The sequence below is a fragment of the Pan troglodytes genome, chromosome 7 (genome assembly GCF_028858775.2).
Source record: "Pan troglodytes isolate AG18354 chromosome 7, NHGRI_mPanTro3-v2.0_pri, whole genome shotgun sequence".
Taxonomy (NCBI): domain Eukaryota; kingdom Metazoa; phylum Chordata; class Mammalia; order Primates; family Hominidae; genus Pan; species Pan troglodytes.
Window position 1 is genome coordinate 49,552,961 of NC_072405.2, and position 19,407 is coordinate 49,572,367.

The 19,407-nt window shown below is 45.1% G+C and overlaps 1 protein-coding gene across 1 annotated transcript in view; it reads right to left on the reverse strand.

Moving 5' to 3' along the window:
- Nucleotides 1-11,201: 11,201 nt before the first annotated feature.
- Nucleotides 11,202-19,407, reverse strand: part of SFRP1 (secreted frizzled related protein 1) — a 48,002-nt gene continuing 39,796 nt past the window's right edge. The window contains exon 3 of the mRNA XM_001138037.8: nt 11,202-14,728. Within this exon, the coding sequence (XP_001138037.1) occupies nt 14,406-14,728 (323 nt within the window). The 3' untranslated portion in view covers nt 11,202-14,405. The remainder of the gene's footprint in view (nt 14,729-19,407) is intronic.

Sequence of the window (19,407 nt, forward strand, 5' to 3'; positions counted from 1 at the left end):
AGGAAGCTCTGAGTTTCTCAGAGAAGCCTAGCACTCCCTTCTCTTCCTTCTAGGCAGCCAAAGTCCTGGGAGGCCCAAGAAAGTGAGTTCCAAGTTCCACTCTGTCCCACAGGGAGGCTGCAAAGTGGTGTCATCTCTCAGAGGAAGTCGGCTGAGCTGGCTGGAAAGTGTGTAAGTGTGTGTGTGTGTGTGTGTGTGTGTGTGTGTGTGTGTGTGCGCGCGCGCTTGCAGCTTCTCTGCCAGAGTTGGGAAATCAGAGGTCTGATCACTTTTGACTCTGGTGTAGCTGTTTTCCTCTTGTAATCCTCAGTGTGGTGAGCAGAAGGCAGTGGAAAACACACTCCGTGAAGTTTTTTTCCATTAGAAGGTCACTAAACTGCGTAACTCAGAAATAAGGTTCTGCTGCACACATAGCTTTCAACTTACATATTCCTGGACTTTGGACATCTTTTGTCCCAGAAATGAGAGAAGGAACAACACTTTTAAATTATTTTTAGTTTTTAATTGTGGTAAAATACACATAACATAAAATTTACCATCTTAACCACTTCAAGTGTACGGTTCTGTGGCATTAAGTACATTCATGTTATTGTGCAACCATCACCACCGTCCCTCCACAGAATTCTTGCCAAACTGACACTCTCTACCCATTAAACAATAACTCATTTCTCCTTCCCCCAGCCCCTGGCAACCTTCAACCTATTTTCTATCTCTTTGACTTTGACTACTGCAGATACCTCACATAAGTGGAATTATGTAGTATTTGTCTTTTTGAGACTGGCTTATTTCACTTAACATCATGTCCTCAAGGTGCATCCACATTGTAGAATGTCAGAATTTCCTTCATTCTTAGAAAAAGCAAATGCTATTGTGTAGTACGTATACAGCACATTTCGTTTTTCTACTCGCCTACCTTTTGGCTATTATGATTAATGCTGCTATGAACATAGATGTACAAATATCTCTTTGAGTCCCTGATTTCAGTTATTTTAGGTATACACTCAGAAGTGGAATTGCTAGATCTCATGGTAATTCTATTTTGAAGCTTTTGAGAAACTGCTATACCATTTTCCACAGTAGCTGCAATGTTTTACATTCCCACCAACATTGCACAAGTGTTCCAATCACTTTCTCCACATCCTTGCCAACACCTGTTATTTTCTGTTGTTTATTTAAGAGATTGGGTTTCGCTATGCTGCCCAGACTGGCCTCGAATTTCTGGGCTCAAGTGATCCTCCTCCCTCAGCCTCCTTAATAGCTGGGATTATAGGCACATGCCACCACATCCAGATAATTTCTGTTTTTGATAGTAGCCATTCGAATGGGCAGGAAGTAATATCCCATTTTGGTTTTGATTTGCATTTCTCTACTGATTAGTAATGTTGAACATCTTTTACTTGTTTATCTGCCATTTGTATACCTTCTTTAGAGAACTGTCTATTCGGGTCCTTTGTGAATTTTTTAATTAGGCCATTTGGTTTTTGTTGTTGTTGTAGAATTGTAGGAGTTCTTTATATAGTCTGGGTATTAATCCCTTATGAAATGTATGATTTTCAAATATTTTCTCCCATGCTGTGGGTTGCCTTTTCACTCTGTTGATTGTGTCCTTTGATGCAAAGAAGCAGAATTTTAAGTCAACTGCAATACTATGGCACTTCTCGAGATGTCACTAAATGTGAGAAAGAGGCCAGGTGTGGTAGCTAATGCCTGTAATCCCAGCATTTTGGGAGGCCAAGGCAGGTGGATCACAAGGTCAAGAGATCAAGATCATCCTGGCCAACATGGTGAAACCCCATCTCTACTAAAAATACAAAAATTAGCTGGATGTGGTGGTGTGTGCCTGTAGTCCCAGCTACTGGGGAGGCTGAGGCAGGAGAATCACTTGAACCCAGGAGGCGGAGGTTGCAGTGAGCTGAGATCGTGCCACTGCACTCCAGCCTGACGACAGAGCGAGACTCAGTCTCAAACAAACAAACAAAAAAAGTGAGAAAGAACAAGATAAAACCCTACCCTGATGACTGCAAAGTGTGTGCACCCCCATCCACCAGTATTTCAGCCTAGCCTCACCAGAACTGTTGACCAAGTTAGGACATAACCCACCTCTTCCATTACCTTGCCTATCAGAGTCTGTATATGAGGTTCCCAGAAATCCTTTCTTTGCAGACCTATGCTAAATAGAAGGTTTTGTGTTTGGGCTTTTTTGTTGTTTCGTTGTCTGGTTGGGTTTTGTTTTGATGTTGGTGGTGTTTTGGTTTGTATCTCTGCCTTCTGACTATGGTTTTTCAAGTCCTGCAGCAAGGAATCTTGCAGAATTAACTTCACATAAAGGATTCAAATGAACCACTTATTCGGAAGAAAACATCCCAGGTTTGCTGGCCAGTTCAGCTCTCCACATTTTGCACCAGGAGGGATCATTCTAAAAAGTGATCCCAAGGGGAGTGAGCCAGATGCAGACATTTAACTGTTCTGCAAGATAAGGACTTGAAAGCATCTTATAAGTGAGCACTCAGCATTCAAGGTCCTGGCTCTAAGTTTTATGAGCCCTAATTCTGATCCAGTGTCAGCCGCTGGATTCTCTGCCAAAGAAATACTGGAAAACCAGCTTTTCTTCAATTTCATTGGTATGTCAGCCACTGATGGACATCGTCTGTGAAGCCAGACCAACCTTTAAAACATCCAAATATACTGGAATGAGTGCATCATTTTCTTTTCGCAATGGAAAAGCAAAGCTAGTTTAATGGACGACGACGTCAACCCAATAGTGCCAATAGTGGGTGGGGGAGAGGCTCGCAGGCAGGGACAGGAAAGGTCCTGGAGTGCTGCCCAACTCTCCCCACTTTAGAGTCACTTGCCTTTCCCCAGGGAGCCCCACCAGGCCATGCTCTGCCACACTCTGAACTCCAATTGGTTCAATTCATTCCTCTTCTTTCTTAACCACCCCGTACAAGTTTCTTGAATTTAAGGCATGTGCAAGGCACTGTACTGAGGGCAATGGCGGTGGGGAGGGAGACGCAGAGCTCATATTATACACGGCAGCTGTCCTCATGGTGCTGACAGACCAGTGGAAGTGATGAAGGGACAATCAAGAAAAAGAGTGATCAATACAGGCCGGGCGGGGTGGTTCACACCTGTAATCCCGGCACTTTGGGAGGCCGAGGTAGGCAGATCACCTGAGGTCAGGAGTTCGAGACCAGCCTGGCCAACATGGTGAAACCCCATCTCTACTAAAAATACAAAAAAATTAGACAGGTGTGGTGGCTGGCACCTGCAGTACCAGCTACTAGTCTCAGGAGGCTGAGGCAGGAGAATCACTTGAACCTGGGAGGCAGAGGTTGCATGAGCCGAGATCATGCGACTGCACTCTAGCCTGGGCAACAGAGTGAGACTCCATCCCAGAAAAAAAAAAAAAAAAAAAAAAAAGGTGATCAATACAAAGCAGACTTGGTACCACAATTTAACATTCCACTCGACCCCAGGTATGTAGGGGCTTCCAGCAGAGGGGCCAGTGAGGAGGGGAAGTCCCAGTGACCTGGCATTGGAGGTACATTGTACACACAGACACCAACACAAACACAAGCACACATCTCAATGCCAGCACCCACACACGCTGACACTGATATGCACCCACACACATTCACAGATACCCATACATATACACACACACCCTAAAAAAGGGATGTGCTCTTCCCACATCAGTGCCAGGATACATTTTTTTTAAAACATTCCTCTCCTAAAAGAAATGATAAATAAGTTGGGCATGGTGGCTCATAACTGAAATTCCAGTGCTTTGGGAGGCCAAGGCAGGAAGATTGCTTGAGTTGGAGACCAGCCTGGGCAACCTAGCAAGATGCCATCTCTACAAAAAATACAAAAATTAGCCAGGCATGCTGATGCACTCCTGTAGCCCCAGCTGCTCAGGAGGCTGAACTGGGAGGACTGCTTGAGCCCAGGAGTTTGAGCCTGCAGTGAGCTATGATCACGACATTGCACTCCAGCCTGGGGCAACAGAGCAAGACCCTGTCTCTAAAATAAGTAAATAAATAAATAAGAAATGATAAATGGACAAAAACCCAGGGCTTCCTAAAGCAGTTTGGAGGCCCAAGAAGACAGCCTGGCTGAATTTATAACATATCACCATCCTTTGCCCCATTCTAGACAGGTTTCATATGCACCTTATAAAAAGTACACCCCAAGTTCCTGGAAGGGGTGGGGTTTTTAAAGGAGTAGATTAATGTTCATGGGTGGTAGTTGCTAGAGTTCCAGGTGAAGAAGAGAAGCACCAAGCTCTGAGTGTTTTTTGCAGAATTCCAAGTCCTCTCTGCAGATGTACATTTATTCCTGTAAGTGGATGCTGGGCTTTCGTTTTATGTACCCTGGCTCAATTTCAGCACAGGTCAAGTTCAAATGCTTCATGCGGCATGGACAGTGATGAGCCTTGAGGAAGTCCAGGTGGTTCTGATTAGGTCTGGAAGCACATAACTCATCCAATAGAGAACCCAATCAATTGCAAAGGTCTGGGTCCCTGTTCCTGCCTGCTGGGTCCAAGTTTCATTCCTGTTGGAATGTAACTTCCAGATCAAAGACAAAATCTTTGATTCCTTCTTCCCACCTACCCTCCCAACAAAAAGTCACCAGGAAAAAAAAAAAGGCTGGCTTGGAATTGAGGCTCCAGAGGTTTATTTGGACACCACCCACCCTTTGTAAATCAACATTTTAACGAGTTAAGTGCACATGAATCAGAAACACAGGGTCACATTTCCTCTGAAATACTTGGGGGTGGGGGTGCAAAATGCACTCCGAATTTGGCCTAGTCCAGAATCAGGAGGGAGGCCAGGCCCTTGTCAAGATTCTCTCATCCCAATGTTTGGCCCAGCAGCCGGGACCGTTTCCCCCAGCCGTCCTCAGCTGCGTCAGGACTGAGCGGAATGGTGCTCACATGCCCTGCCGGCCGCCACTAGGATAATCCATGCCAACCCCACAGAATAGGAGGCGAGCGATACTGAGAACAATGGAGGGCTCTGGACATGGAAATTTCAGTAGGAAACAAGCAATTACACAAGAACAAACATTCCCAGTGCCACTTACAACAATTGGAACACAACAGTGATTATAAAAATGAAAGCAACAAATTGAGAGCCAGGGCAGCATGCACCTTAAAACAAATTGTCCTCCTGGTGCAGAGCTGCAACCCTCTCCCTGGGCAACTGTGTGACTCTGTGTGTGTGTGTCTGTGTGTGTGTAACACATGAATTTTATTTGACTTGTCTTAGAGGCTGGATCTCTTATCCCTGCGGTAGAAACCACTTCTCCTGAGCAAACTGGTTTCCATCCACCAGGCAGGGAGGAAACAGTGGGAAAACTGGAGAGGATTTTCTCTGGCCCTGCTATAGGTTCAGTCTCAGGACTGTGGGAAAATGTGCACAGCAGGGGAAAAGGCCTGTCTTCTCCAACTCAGGGCAGAGGCAGGTTTCTAATGAAGAGGGCCTAGGAAAGAAATGTTTTGCAGGGAGCCAAACGTACCAGGACATACCAGCTTTCCTTGTTTTCTTCATCAAGATCCACAGAACAGTGAAGCTGGTTCTAGGGTTTGAAAGGTAAATTATTTCCTTCCATCGGTTGAGTGAAAATCAGTCCTCTGGCTCTCATGCACATCTACTCAGTCTCCATTATGGGATGCCTTCCTTATCCAGCTCCAGCCTGTGTTTCTCATTCATAGCTGTCAATTCTGGCACCGCAGGGAGGAGGCATCTGAAAATAAGGCGGCAGCCTGGGGAAGTCTGGAGAGGATGCAGGGAGTTTCTGCGTGGCAGTGGTTGGCAAGTGGGGAGCAGAGCTAGCAAGGCTTCACACTGATATACATTGCAATTTACAGGCTGGTGCTTATTTTTTTCTCTAGGCAATTACTGGCTGCCTCCTGCTCCTCCTCTTCTGTAGGGGCCTTGGGGCCTCCCTCAAGCCTGGCCCAGCTCGGGGCCTGATTTGTGCGGCTAGGAGTCATTGAGCAACCTGCCAAGACTAGCAGCCAAGTTTGGATTCCTATGGCCTCAGCTGCTGGCCTTGGGAGGGAGCACTGACCCCAGAGGAATCCAGCTAAATCTGTGGAACCCACCCTGGTTGTCCTTGGGCCACATTGTGAAATATGCACTTGGGTTGTGGGTTGGGTTGTGGCATGTGATCTCTTTATTCCTTCAGATGATGGGCCTACTCATCTAGTTGATGGGGCAAGATTACCCAGATCTGCATAAGCCCCCCAGAGAACTATGCAGCAAAAATGGAAACTGAGGCCCCTAAACCACCCTTCCACCCTCAATCCATTGCCAAGTACAAACAATAACAGCAGATGCTAGTGTATAGATCATTAAAAAGTGCAATAGATGGCTGAGCACGGTGGCTCATGCCTGTAATCCCAACAGTTTGGGAGGTGGAGGCAGGAGGATTGCTTGAACCCAGGAGTTCAAGACCGGCCTGAGCAACATAGTGAGACTTGTCTCTACAAAAAAATTTTAAAATTAGCATGGCTTGGTGGCTTATGCCTGTAGTACCAGTTAATCAGAAGGCTGAGGTGGAAGGATTGTCTGAGCCTGGAAGGTTAAGGCTGCAGTAAGCCAAGATCACACCACTGAACTCCAGCATGGGCAACAGAGCAAAACCCTGTCTCAAAATAAATAAATAAAACTAAAATAAAATAAAAAGTGCAGTAGAGATGGGGATCATGTGCAAAGCATTTTAGCAGAATCTCCTGTTTTCTTTCTAATTCCCTTCCTTGGAAGGAAATTTATTGTGCAGTTCTGGGTTTTTTTTTTTCCATTTCAATAGATTTAGGGGTACAGATTGTTTTTGGTTACATGGATGAATTATATAGTGAAGTCTGGGCTTTTAGTGTAACCATCACCCAAACAGTGTACACTGTACCCAATAGGTAATTTCTCATTCCTCACCCCACTCCCACCCTCTGCTCTTCTGAGTCTCCAGTGTCCATTATACCACTCTGGTGGACCTGTGTACCCACAGCATAGCTTCCACTTATAATTAGAATATGTCAGTATTTGGTTTTCCAGTCCTGAGTTACTTCACTTAGGATAGTGGCCTCTAGCTCCATGCAAGTTGCTGCAAAAGACATTATTTCATTTTTTATGGCTGAGTAGTATTCCATGGTGTATGTATACCACATTTCCTATATTCACTCATTGGATGATGGGTACTTAGGTTGATTCCACATCTTTGCAACTGTGAATTGTGCTGTAATAAACATACAGGTGTAGGTGTTTTTTGATATAATGGCTTTTTTCCTTTAGGTAGGTACCCAGCAGTAAGAGTGATAGATCGAATGGTAGCTCTATTTTTAGTTATTTGAGAAATCTCCATATTGTTTTCCATAGAGGTTATACTAACTTTCATTCCCATCAACAGTGTATAAGCATTCCCTTTTCACTGCATCCATGCCAACAAACTCTGGGTTCTGATTGCTTTATTTATATTTAAGCCCTGACACCCGGGGATCTCAGAGAAGCTGGATCCCTGGATCCCACCTGGCCAGCCAATGGGCAGGCTTCCTGAGGGTACACAGCTGTAGGACTGTGGACTCAGGCACTCCAGGGAAGCGGGAAATAAGAACTTCTCCTTAGTGCTTGCAACTGCCACATCAGAACTTAGCTGAAATCCGAGGGATCGGATCCCAAATCCTTCCTCACCAGCCCCCATCAACCAGTCCTTTTGCTCAGGTGATAGGAAGGTCATCCTAATGATAACCACGTGGTGGGTTTCAGCTGTGGAAAATTCCTGGCCCCTTTCTCTTTCTTCCCACCCCCTCCTTCTCCCCTTAAGCACACACACATGCAGCTTTCCCATCCTTTATTTAAGCAAACAACTCTCCATGATTAGGTACAGCCCCTTCTTATCTAAATAGTCTGCAGATGCATGAAGACGCAGGCACTTTCTGCTCCTATTCGGAGCTTGTTCTGGTGCCCATCTTCTCCAAACCTACAACAAGTGGCCTCCCTTGGAACTTGCTGACAGCAATCCCTACTGCCTGCTCCCCTAGTAAGTCAGCCCAGGGGGCAGGCTGTCCTCAATGTATCAGGGGTGGGATTTTCCCTCCAAAGACTTCAATTTCCCCTCTCTTTCTTGGCTCCTCCCATAACCTGAGGTTGAAACTGCCCAGACATGAGCAAATGGAACAGGGAAAGTCCCAATTTTGTTGTCAAATTCCTATGTAACTTTAGTTGTCCAGGTACATACCACCAGTTGGTTAACACCACCAACCCCTGGTGGGTCTGGGGATGGGGGCTGAGGACTGGGAAGTTTGGTAAAGGGCACAGTCCAGAATGTTAATAGATAGGAAAAATAGGAAGGAACCTGTGAGTTTCCATAATGAGCAGGGTCTGAGGGAAAAGAATTAACCTTAAGGTCTAGGACAAGAATGAAATCTAATGAGTGGGTTGAGAAGATCAGCCCCAGCTTTGGGTTTATAAGCATGACTCTCCGGTTTGATTTTCTTCCCATTCCAAAGCGTGGTCAATATTTTGAGTCCCTAGGAGATGGGCTGTGCTGATCATAGAGATGGTGATACTGTAACAGGGGGTGAGGACGCGCCTGAAACCATCAGCCTGTTAGAGCTTCCCTACCCAAAGTACATTCTGCACACTGACAGCTTCACAGCTTCAGCCTCACCCAGGTACCCAAGGAAACGTGGTACATATACACTATGGAATACTACGCAGCCATAAAAAGTAACAAAATCCTATGCTTTGCAGTCACATCCAAATGCCACATGTTCTTACTTATAAGTGGGAGCTAAACAATGGGTCCACATGGACATCAAGATAGACAGAATCAATTCTGGGGACTCCAAAAGGAGGAAGGGGTGGGGGCAAGAATTGGGAAATTTCCTATTGGGTACTATGTTCACTATCTGAGTAATAGAGTCAATAGAAGCCCAAACCTCAGCATCACACAATATACCCTTGTAACAAAGCTGCACATGTGCCCCCAAATCCAAAATTTATATTTAAATTTTTAAAAGATTATTCAAATGTTAATATGGCCCACTAGTAGTTTGCAAAAAAAAATTATATAAAGCAATCTTTGGATTAAGAAAAATAACCTCTTTTGATATTAAAAGCATTATGAGTCATGTGTGCTTTAGGTACTTATGGATTATTTCACAAAGCTCCATTGGATAGGCCATGCATATCTTTATACAAATAAAACTGGAAAAAAATGAGGAAAAAAAAGAAAAGAAATGCAGAATTCAAGCCCATCTCAGACCTACCCTTCAGAATCGGCATTTTAACACTGGTCCTCAAGTGAGTCATATACATATTAAAATGTGAGAAACACTCCTTGGACAGCCAAATGTACTCAGTCTTAAGGAAAGAGGGCTCATTCCCCCTTGCATTTAACTTGCCTCTATTAGCTGATGCCGGGTAAGATGAACTCACAGAGCTTCAGAAGGGACTGCGGCAATATGAAGTGTGGATGTGGGGAGAGGGAGATGACAAAATAACTTCCTGCCTCTCATCCCCGGGCCACGCAGGTCCTATGAGAATGTTTTGCAAAGTAAGATCCCGTGAACTGCTGGCATCAGAGAAACCTAGCACCTTGGTTCTAGAGCCCCTTTGCCAACCTTCCCAAACTTTCCCAATCAGAATGTCTGGGGGAGGGAGCCAAGACCCACATATTAGTAAGCTCCCCTTGGTGATACTCACATAGGCTGAAATTTAAGAACGATTCTCCCTCTGCCCTTCAATTGCTATTGGATGATTAGTACAATGTCCCACCCTCAGGAGCAAAAGTGAATTGCTAGCACTTCTGGACCCAAGGAGGGAAGACAGCCTTTGAAGTTAAGACCAGCCTACCTCTGTGTCCCTTGGTCTTTTATACCTCCTGCCTAGGGAAGTGCCGAAATTGTTCATTAAGGAGGTGCAGATGCCATGCAGCTTGAGGACAAGCCTGTGGTTCCAAGTGCTGCCAGCATCTCTGAGGCACAAGCGTCAAGCAGTCCTGACCCTTGGGCACCCCAAACTCCACCACGGTGACTCCAGCAGCTGGAACTGAGATACCTTTGCACACACTTCATCATCCTTTTGCAGACTTAAAAAAAAATGGAAATGGTGGGTCATGGTGGTGAGCTTCAGTAGGGGGTGGCAATGACATCTCCACCCAGCCTAGATAAATTTTCTTTCTTATTAACCACAGGGAGCTAAAAGGAAATATGGACATTCTCCTTGGCTGGACTAGTATCTCACTATTTTACCAGTCAGGTACATTAGCATGTGAGAATCTTTCTGGACTACAGCATGACTTTGATAGAATGTTTACAAGTCCTCATACCACACCTTAAAAAAAAAAGTTGTGTCTCTGTGCTTGGGCGTGGATTTGGGTAACTTGGGAATATTTTATCACTTCTGGGTAAAACTGCCAGTTGTCTGCGGTTTGGAGGTGACTTACTGATCAGGGAACTACGTCCACTGAAGTTGTCACTGTAATTGCTTGCAGAATTAGAAGTCACATGGAAGAATTCCTGAGGCAAGAAGCACATAACCTAATATGAAACAGCTTGGGCTGGGTATGGTGCAGCACTTTGAGTCCAAAGGGAAGCTCGGCAGGGAGCGCAGACATCACGCCTACGCAAGTGGGATGCAGGAGCCCTGGGTTCTAATTCCAACCAGGCGAGTGACCTGGGAGTCCCAGACTAGTTGGGAAATCCCAGCTATATCCCCATCTTACGTTAAAAGAGTGGATATGTTCCTCTCCAAGGCCTCCTATGTGTCTAAGACTCCAGATAAGGACAAGTTTTCCAATTCTAGTTGGTAATTCTAACATTGAGTTGAGCCGGAGGGGAAAGAGAATGTTTCCATGAGAAACATGGAAAAGAAATTCAGGCAGGGCCGAAAGCTACATTCTTGTAGAGCAAGCATTTAACCTTCTCTCTGATCTGAAACACACACAGCCAGGAGAAACACTTCTGGAAGTTATTTATAGGAGCAGATGGTAAATGGGAGGGTGGGGGCCACGGGTAGCCTGTGATGCCTCCCAAGTTCTCCTTCAGCCCACCCACACCCAGTTACCATTTGCAAGCTGTTGAACTGGGACCAGAAAGCATCACTGAAGAAACTCAAGAGGAGAAAGATACATGTGCTTCACTGGAAAGGGTGAGAAGTGTATGACTGAGTGGGAAAAAAAAGTCACAGCTCACAGTATCATTGATTAATTGAGTGATTTTAGTCAAGTGAATATTGATACATGGCTGAAAAAGCATGAAAATAAAATGAACACGTACGGGAATTACTATTAACATAAGCGATAACATCAAAACATCTGGTAAAATGCAGTTAAAAAAACAACACAAATGAAATGGAATGTAAAACATTTTCACAGTATTCAAAGCTTTCGTAAGAGACTTAGGATCTAAAAGAGGAGTACTACAGGAAGAAACTAGAGGAAACAGGAATTTCATCCATGTCCTGTGTATCTGCTGGCAACAGGTCAGAACGGCCAGTATGTTATTCCCTGCAGGCTGCCTAGGGTGCTCTCCTCAAACAGATCACCTGAGCCTCCTGCATCTATGAAGTTATGACACAGCAACCAGTTACTAAGAGTCTGATGAGAAAAACAGATTTTAGGTTTGGGAAATGGGATTACTGTAATTTACACATCCAAATGCAAACTGGAGCTCTGATTGAATTCTACCCTGGGGAGAACTTGATGCTAACCCACAGGTACCAAGAGCCAAGTGTTACACAGGATATTTTAAAAATAAAATGTTTTTGGAATCCTCACCTCCCATGCTATCTTCTAAGATAACTACAAATATTCTTCAAAGATTTAACTGAGTTCTGCCAAGGACCTCCCAGGACTGTATCCAGAATGATTACTGTAAAGCTTTACAAATCCCACCTTGGCCCTAGCGATAATTAGGAAATCACAGGCAAACCTCCTCTCTCGGAGACCAATGACCAGGCCAATCAGTCTGCACATTGGTTTTGTTAGATACTTTGTGGAGAAAAACAAAGGTTCGTGATAGTGCAGCTCTGTGCCTACAGAGAGCCTCCCTTTTGGTTCTGAAATTGCTGATGTGACAGAGACAAAGCTGCTATGGGTCTAAAACCTTCAATAAAGTAACTAATGACACTCAAGGTCCTGGGACTCTGAGACAGACGGTGGTAAAACCCACAGCTGCGATTCACATTTCCAATTCATTTTGAGCTCTTTCTGAAGCTGTTGCTTCCTACCTGAGAATTCCCATTTAGAGAGCTGCACAGCACAGTCACCTGCTCTTCCGTATTCTGTGGTAACTACTAATGTTCCAGGTAAACCCCTCCACTAAGGACTCTGCCGCAGAGAGAGGGCCCGGTTGCATGAGGCACTTTGTCAAAATGAGCAGATACGTATGAGCACTGAACTCTTGAGTGAATCAACCAGAACTAAGACCCAGATCCATGCACTCAGGAACTTGCTCTGAATTTCAGTTTGACAACAGAAAAGTAGAATATTTCTAATTAGCTAATATATATACACATTTTTAATCATCCAAAATTACAGGCAAATCACTTAAGGTCCCCAGCACTTTACGACAAAAGGTCAGAGAGAACCCCACAAAAAAGGTGTTAAAAGGATAGGATCACTAACTGTGAGAGGTTAATTTATCAGGATAACTCTCAGGTAGGTAACTAGGCGGGCATGCTGATTTTCATACTGGAGTCTTCAAGAGTTAACAGAACCTACCGTCCTTTCCTCCGGGTCAGGCTAGGGCCGCAGGGGGCCACTTTACAGCCTCACTGCAGCATCCTCACTGGGTATATGCATTGGCCCAGAGGGACAATCATAAAGGTCCTCAAAGTGTTGCAGAGAATTAAGAATCCGGCTTTGGGGGAAGAAATTAATATGCATTTTTTAGAACCACTTCCTGTACATTGGACAAGAAGGGTAAAGTTGTCTAAGTGAACTGGCTTATATACATCGCTGATTAAACATAAGGGCTTTGGGAAGTATCTCAGGGCACTTGGGAAAAACTGCTTAGATGTTTTGCTTTTGAAACTCTCTCGCTGGATGGGGACACCCCACCCATGTCAACTTTCCATCTGCAGAAATGAAACAAATATATGTAAAAAGTGCAGGGGGACAGGCAGGCTGTTCTGAATTTCTTTGATCTATAGGCAAACAAGTTCAAAGGAATTGTTTCTTTATAGGAAAGAAAAAAACGGAAAGCTCTGTGAGTTTTGCTAGGGAGTGTTAGGTTCTAGGGCAACCAAGGACTCTTCAGGAAGGAAAGCCACACAACTACGCTACCAGGGAAATCCGCCTCCCTTGGCAAATGCCTGGGGAGAGCTGCTCCTCTGGGAAGCAGCCTCGGACGGATCAGGAGACCTTGTTCTAGCACACCTTTCAAATGCTCAATGTAGACTGTTTCAAAACCTTGAAAAATAAATGGGTGTTTGTCATTGTTCTTTTAAAAATGTGAAAATGAAAAAACATGAGATTAGAATCCTAAGCTCTTCACCCAATTTCACAATTCACCCTGACTAGCAATTTGCTGGACTGTTCTAAAATTTTTTTCATTTGTTTCTTTTTTAACTATGTGTTTTGAAAACTACTGCCTTCTCAGCCCGAAAATCACCGTCTCTCTCAGGCTCACTGTGGTTTCCTTTTTCTGACACAAAGGCAGGCACAGGCTGCCCCTCCACATGTCTTGGGGATCAGATCATGCCCCGGGCTCATAGGAACCGAAACTTTGGGGCATCTGAGACTGGCTGATTCAGATTCAAAGACAATCACACAGAAAGACTGTGGGCAGAGAAGGCAATGCCTCTCCCCTGGTCCCTTTGCTGTCACTATTACATAATGGACTTGCACTTTTCCTCCCTGCACTTATCACTTTCTGGGTTTGACCTTAATTGTAAGTGTGGTATGGGTCTGTTTCCATTTAAAGCAGACAGAAAGAAACTACTCTGGACCTGAAAACAACGTGACTTGCCAATTATTAGAATTTTCTAGTTGAAAGGCATAGATCAGCCAATAGATCCACACCAACAAGTTGCAAAATGTAGTTTTTGCTGCTGGCTCTCACTTTCCGCCCAATCCCCCTTTTTGTGTTTTAGTGGCTGTGTTGCTGTTGGAAATGGTTTGTCACCTCCTCCTGTGCAGTGGTTGCTGCTCCACATTGCGGATCTTAAAAACCTTCCTAATCTAAATGGCCCTTGCCTTACCCGGCCATGGCTACCCTGGGGTTTGGAGCACGGCTATGGAGGGAAGGGAGCGGGAATGCTGCAAGAACAAGCCGACTGGATTACAATGTCCACTACTGACAGGCGCAGTGCGTGTGTGTGACCCACCGGGTTCCCGGGGCACTGTCCCCCCGCCCCCACCCCACCCAAGGCTCCCTCCCCACCCTGTCCCCGGGAGAATCACTTAAACACGGACTGAAAGGTGGGGCACTCGTGGTTTTTCATTTTCTTCATGAAGTTTTTGAACTCCTTGTTTTTCTTGTCCCACTTGTGGATGGCCGTCAGCAAGTACTGGCTCTTCACCTTGCGGCCCATGATGAGGAAGTGGTGGCTGAGGTTGTCCAGCTGGTGGCAGGGACAGTCAGCCCCATTCTTCAGGTACAGCACAAGCTTCTTCAGGTCCTTCTTCTTGATGGGCCCCAACTTCAGGGGCTTCTTCTTCTTGGGGACAATCTTCTTGTCGCCATTTTCTTTTTTCACTTCTTTTATTTTCATCCTCAGTGCTAGAGATGGAGAGGACAGAAGAATAGAAAAGAGGGTAAGAGAAAGCATTTAGAACACAGCTTTTCTTTTTTTGATCCTCAAAGTGATTGCATTTTATTATTTTATTTTTTGGCTTATACTTTCTTCTTGTAAATATATATGTTTTTAATTTTAGATTCAGGGGCACAGGTGCAGAGTTGGTTTCATGGGTATACTGCATGATGCTGAGGTTTGGGCTTCTAATAACCCCATCGCCCAAGCAGCAATTACAGTGTCGGCCATCCTCCCTCATGTCTTTTGGAATCTCCAGTGTTTACTGTGGAACAAAGCTTTTCATCTAGAACAATAACCCAAGTGTACAGCTGAGGTGGAGAAGAAAATGAAAGGCAAGTAACAAGTCAAGAAACAGGCAGTTTTATCCATAAAAACCAAGGTCTGTTAATCCCAGCACTTTGGGAGGCCAAAGTGGGTAGATCCTCTGAGGTCAGGAGTTCGAGACCAGCCTGGCCAGCATGGTGAAACCCCATCTCTACTAAAAATACAAAAATTAGCCACACATGGTGGCAGGCGCCCATAATCCCAGCTACTAAGGAGGCTGAGGCAGGAGAATTGCTTGAACCCGGGAGGTGGAGGTTGCAGTGAGCCAAGATCACGCCACTGCACTCCAGCCTGAGCGACAGAGCAAGACTCCATCTCAAAAAAAAAAAAAAAAATCAAGGTCTCAGTTACCCATTCTGCCACCGCCTCCGCCCCCTATTCTGTGGTGTCCAGTGGTATCTCTCTGTAATGGCCATCGGTGCCAGGAGATCCTCAAATAAATTTCAAAGCTAAATCACATTGCTCTTTTTAAAAATCCAGTTATCATGCACTGCTTTAAGAGAAAAAAGGGTCCTATAACCCAATTTACTCCACATGATCTGATGCTATTGATCTCAGCATTCAAAGACAAAAAATCCTGAGTGTTTTTGTTTTTTATTGTTGTCTTTGTGGAGGCAGGGTCTCACTCTATTGCCCAGGCTGGAGTGCAGTGTCTCGATCTCGGCTCACTGCAGCCTCAAACTCCCAGGCTCAAGCAATTCTCCCACCTCAGCCTCCCAAGTACCTGGGATTGCAGGCATGCACCATCATGCCTGGCTGATTTTTTTTTTTAAGAGACGGATCTTACTATGTTGCCCAGAACTCCTGGACTCAAGAAATCCTCCCTCCTCAGCCTCCCAAAGTGTTGGGATTACAGGCATGAGTCACCACACCTGACCATGAGGGTTTCTTTTTGTTTGGTTTTGTTTTGAAGAGCAAGTTATTGGTTTAGTATTTTAACATTGAAAGACCTACAATTCCTTGAAAATTGAGTCCTATAAAATGACAGGCAGAACTATGTGCATGCACTCAGCAAGGGAAAGCTAAAGGTTGTTTCAAATGGTCATGCTTCCTGCATTAAACATCAACGTCCAACCACAGCATGGGAGAAATCAGTTTCTACTACTGGGTCTCTATGGCGGTAAGACAGCAGGTACTGCTAGTATCAGTCAATCGCTAATCAACCACTAATCCCCACTGACAGGCAGCACTAATGTTCTGCCAACTGAGAAGACCTACACAAAATCCAAATCTACTTTGACTTCCTGGCAGATTAGAGCAAGTCCTGGTGAAGTCCTAATTGATAAATCCAGGTGATGAGCTCTCTTCAAATCCAATATGGTACCAGGGCTGCTTCTGTTCTCAACTCCCAGGAGAGTGGGAAAACCAGCCCATTCACCAACTCTGCTTTCTCTTTTCTCTGTCCCAATGGACACTGAATTAACAGTGTTAACCTGTGAGCCACATCCTGTAGCAATGGCTCCACAGGGGCTGCTGATGAAGATAAATGAACGTGGACATGCTCTATAAACGAAGCAGACTGAACACACAGTGTCGCTGGTACAATCAACTCCCCTTTAAGACTGGTCAGCCCGAGATATTCCCAAAGGAGTTGGAAATCACTTTCTAGGTGCCAGTCACCAGATAATTTGCATATCCTCTGAATTCTTTTTAATAGAAAATTACCAAGCCCCCTCTTTTTAATGATGCAAGGCTTCCACCCACACACCCTGAGGAAAGTCTTGAACCTGAACTAAATCACAGTGGCTAACAATTATGAAAGCATGTGACCTGCCAGAACATGTGCTAAGTATTTTCCGTGCATTTCCTCAGTTAATTCTAACAACTCCAGGAGGAAGGCATAATTATTTTCCCATCTAATAGATGAGAAAACTGAGGCATAGGGGGTTAAGTTGGCTTGCCTAAAGTCACTAATCCTAAGTTGAAACCCATGTCTCAATGTGCACTTTTAATCTGCATGTTGTCCATGCTGACTCTATGGTTCCAAAATTCTTTAGAATGGACCCCAAACTTGGAGTACTGATTAAATGGACCAAGAAGATCACAGGGAGGAGCTCAGACCCTCTTCCCAGTTTCACCTACATTTCAAAATGACTTCACTTATGAAATGGCAAAAGAGTGCCTCCTGGTTGAAAGAGACTTCTCTGGCAAAGGAGAAACTGCATTTGTGAAAGCTTTATTATTTAATATTTTAATTTATTTTATTTATTAGAGATGGGAGAAACTAATGCACGCACCAGCTGACAAGGCGAGCGCCCTCTTGTCTGCAGAGAAGTGAGCCATTGTAAGACAGTACCCACCACACGCTGGGCTCTGCAGATGAGAATGGGATATGTCTATCTACGACTCCTTGTTTAATACTCGCAGCAACCATGTTAAGAAGGCATCAATAGTACTTTATTATAATCAAGGAGAAGGACTCAGGTTAAGTAACAACAGCATGAGGCCACAGTTTGTAAGAGACAGAATCAGGATCAGAACCCACACCTAACCCCAAAACCACTCTTTCCTGCCATACACACCACGACCCGGTTAGAAGTGATATTGCTTCAGTGGAAACTATTTCACTCTTCTGATTGTGTTGCTTTCAATCACAATTCAAATCAAAAATTAATGTTCCTTTGCCATGACCGTGTAAAGGAATGTAGTTTACGTAGGTGGGGGAGCAGCCAGGGAGGAGAAATCAGAGTATGGGAATGTGTTACACATTAGACTTTACTTCTTGTCTTGCCACTCAGCCCCTTTCTTTTTTTGAGGTGGGGAGAGCAGGAAAGAAGGCACGTATGGCCAGAAATTACTAACATCTTTCCATCTTTCAAGGGTTTGTTTTAGGAGTGCAGACTACCAGCAATGTTGAAAAGATCATGAGCTGTCCCGGGTGGATTTTTCCTTGTGGGTGTGTGTGCAGACCCCACCATGCTGCATCCCGGGGCTGCTGGGGCGAGGGCAGGTGCTGGCCCAAGAGCAGCCCGGAACTGATCACCACCACCCCATCCCATCATGCTCACAGGGCCTGGGTCCCAGCGATGTTGCCCATGGCCTGAATTTGCAATGCAAATGGTGGTGGTGAACAAACAGAAGCCCAGAAGGTAGCAGCTGGGGCAACAGGTGGATACAGTCCCAGGTCCTGGGTTCTTCTCTGAGTCTCAGTACTCTGTCTGTAAAGTGCAGGGCACCATCCGACTGCAGGCCTGGTGGATCGACCATCTGAGGAGCCCCTGCTGGGTACTTCTGGGAGACAGCAAAGTTTATCTCCAGCACTATCTCCACCCTGTGCTCACTCCATGCTTCCCTCATTGGGCACCCTGCTATGCCTGGAGGATAGGGCTAAAACTAAACTACCACCTTGGACCCTGGATCTCAGCTCCCTGTAACAGCTAGACCCTAATCTAAAACCAAACAAAAAAATTTTAAAAATTATGTGTTTTTTTTCTTAAGCAACAATTTTAACATCCTCCAAGGGTAGGACATGACTCCCACCTAGGCATAGCTGCCAGCAAGAATTCAGAGACCCAGAAACTTTGAAAACTCAAAATTTGAGGCTGCAACAAGGGCCTGCCTGGGTCTTTCTCGGGAAATCTTGAAATAATCCATTATATTTGAGTAGGCCATTAAGCTTTCATTCTACTTGCAGTCACCCAAACCATTTTTGCTCACAAATTATACTTCCTTGGTAGCCTCCCTCAAGAAGCCTGGCCTTATTTGGGAAGCTGAAATGAGAATGAGGAAGTCATCACACACCATCCCAAAACCTCACATTCTTCAAAGCCGTCTCTTCCTCCTGACTCCCTGCTTCTATGAGTGGTGCCTCCAACCCTCCCAAGCCCGAGACATCCTACCCATGACTTTGAACGTAAGGCAACCATTGGCCCAGAGCCAGTCATTTCATAACCAGTCCTGTGGAATGGCTGTAGGAATCCAGGAAGGGTCTGTGGGGAAAGGTGGCATGGGGTTGCATTAGGAATCAATCTTATAACTCCTCTGATTGCAGATGATAGTAGCAATGAAGGGTAAAGTACAGAGAGAAAGAGGGACACACTAGGGAGCGCCTTCGTCAGGTGAAAGGAAGAAGAGTTACTGTAAATGCCACGGGAGGCCCCGCTGGGAAACCAGGCAGCCCAGTGTCAATGAAGACCACAGGGTCCATTTAAATGGAGGAAACACCCCTCAACCCTAAGTGCCGAAGAGCTTAAGAATGAGTCTGAAACTAGAGCACTTCACTGGGTGATTAGGGGGCCACGCCAACCCATAGGAGGCCAGGATCTGGAGTGGTGAGGGCAAATTCCAGAGAGCAAAAATCCAATGGGAAGGGAAAAGAAGA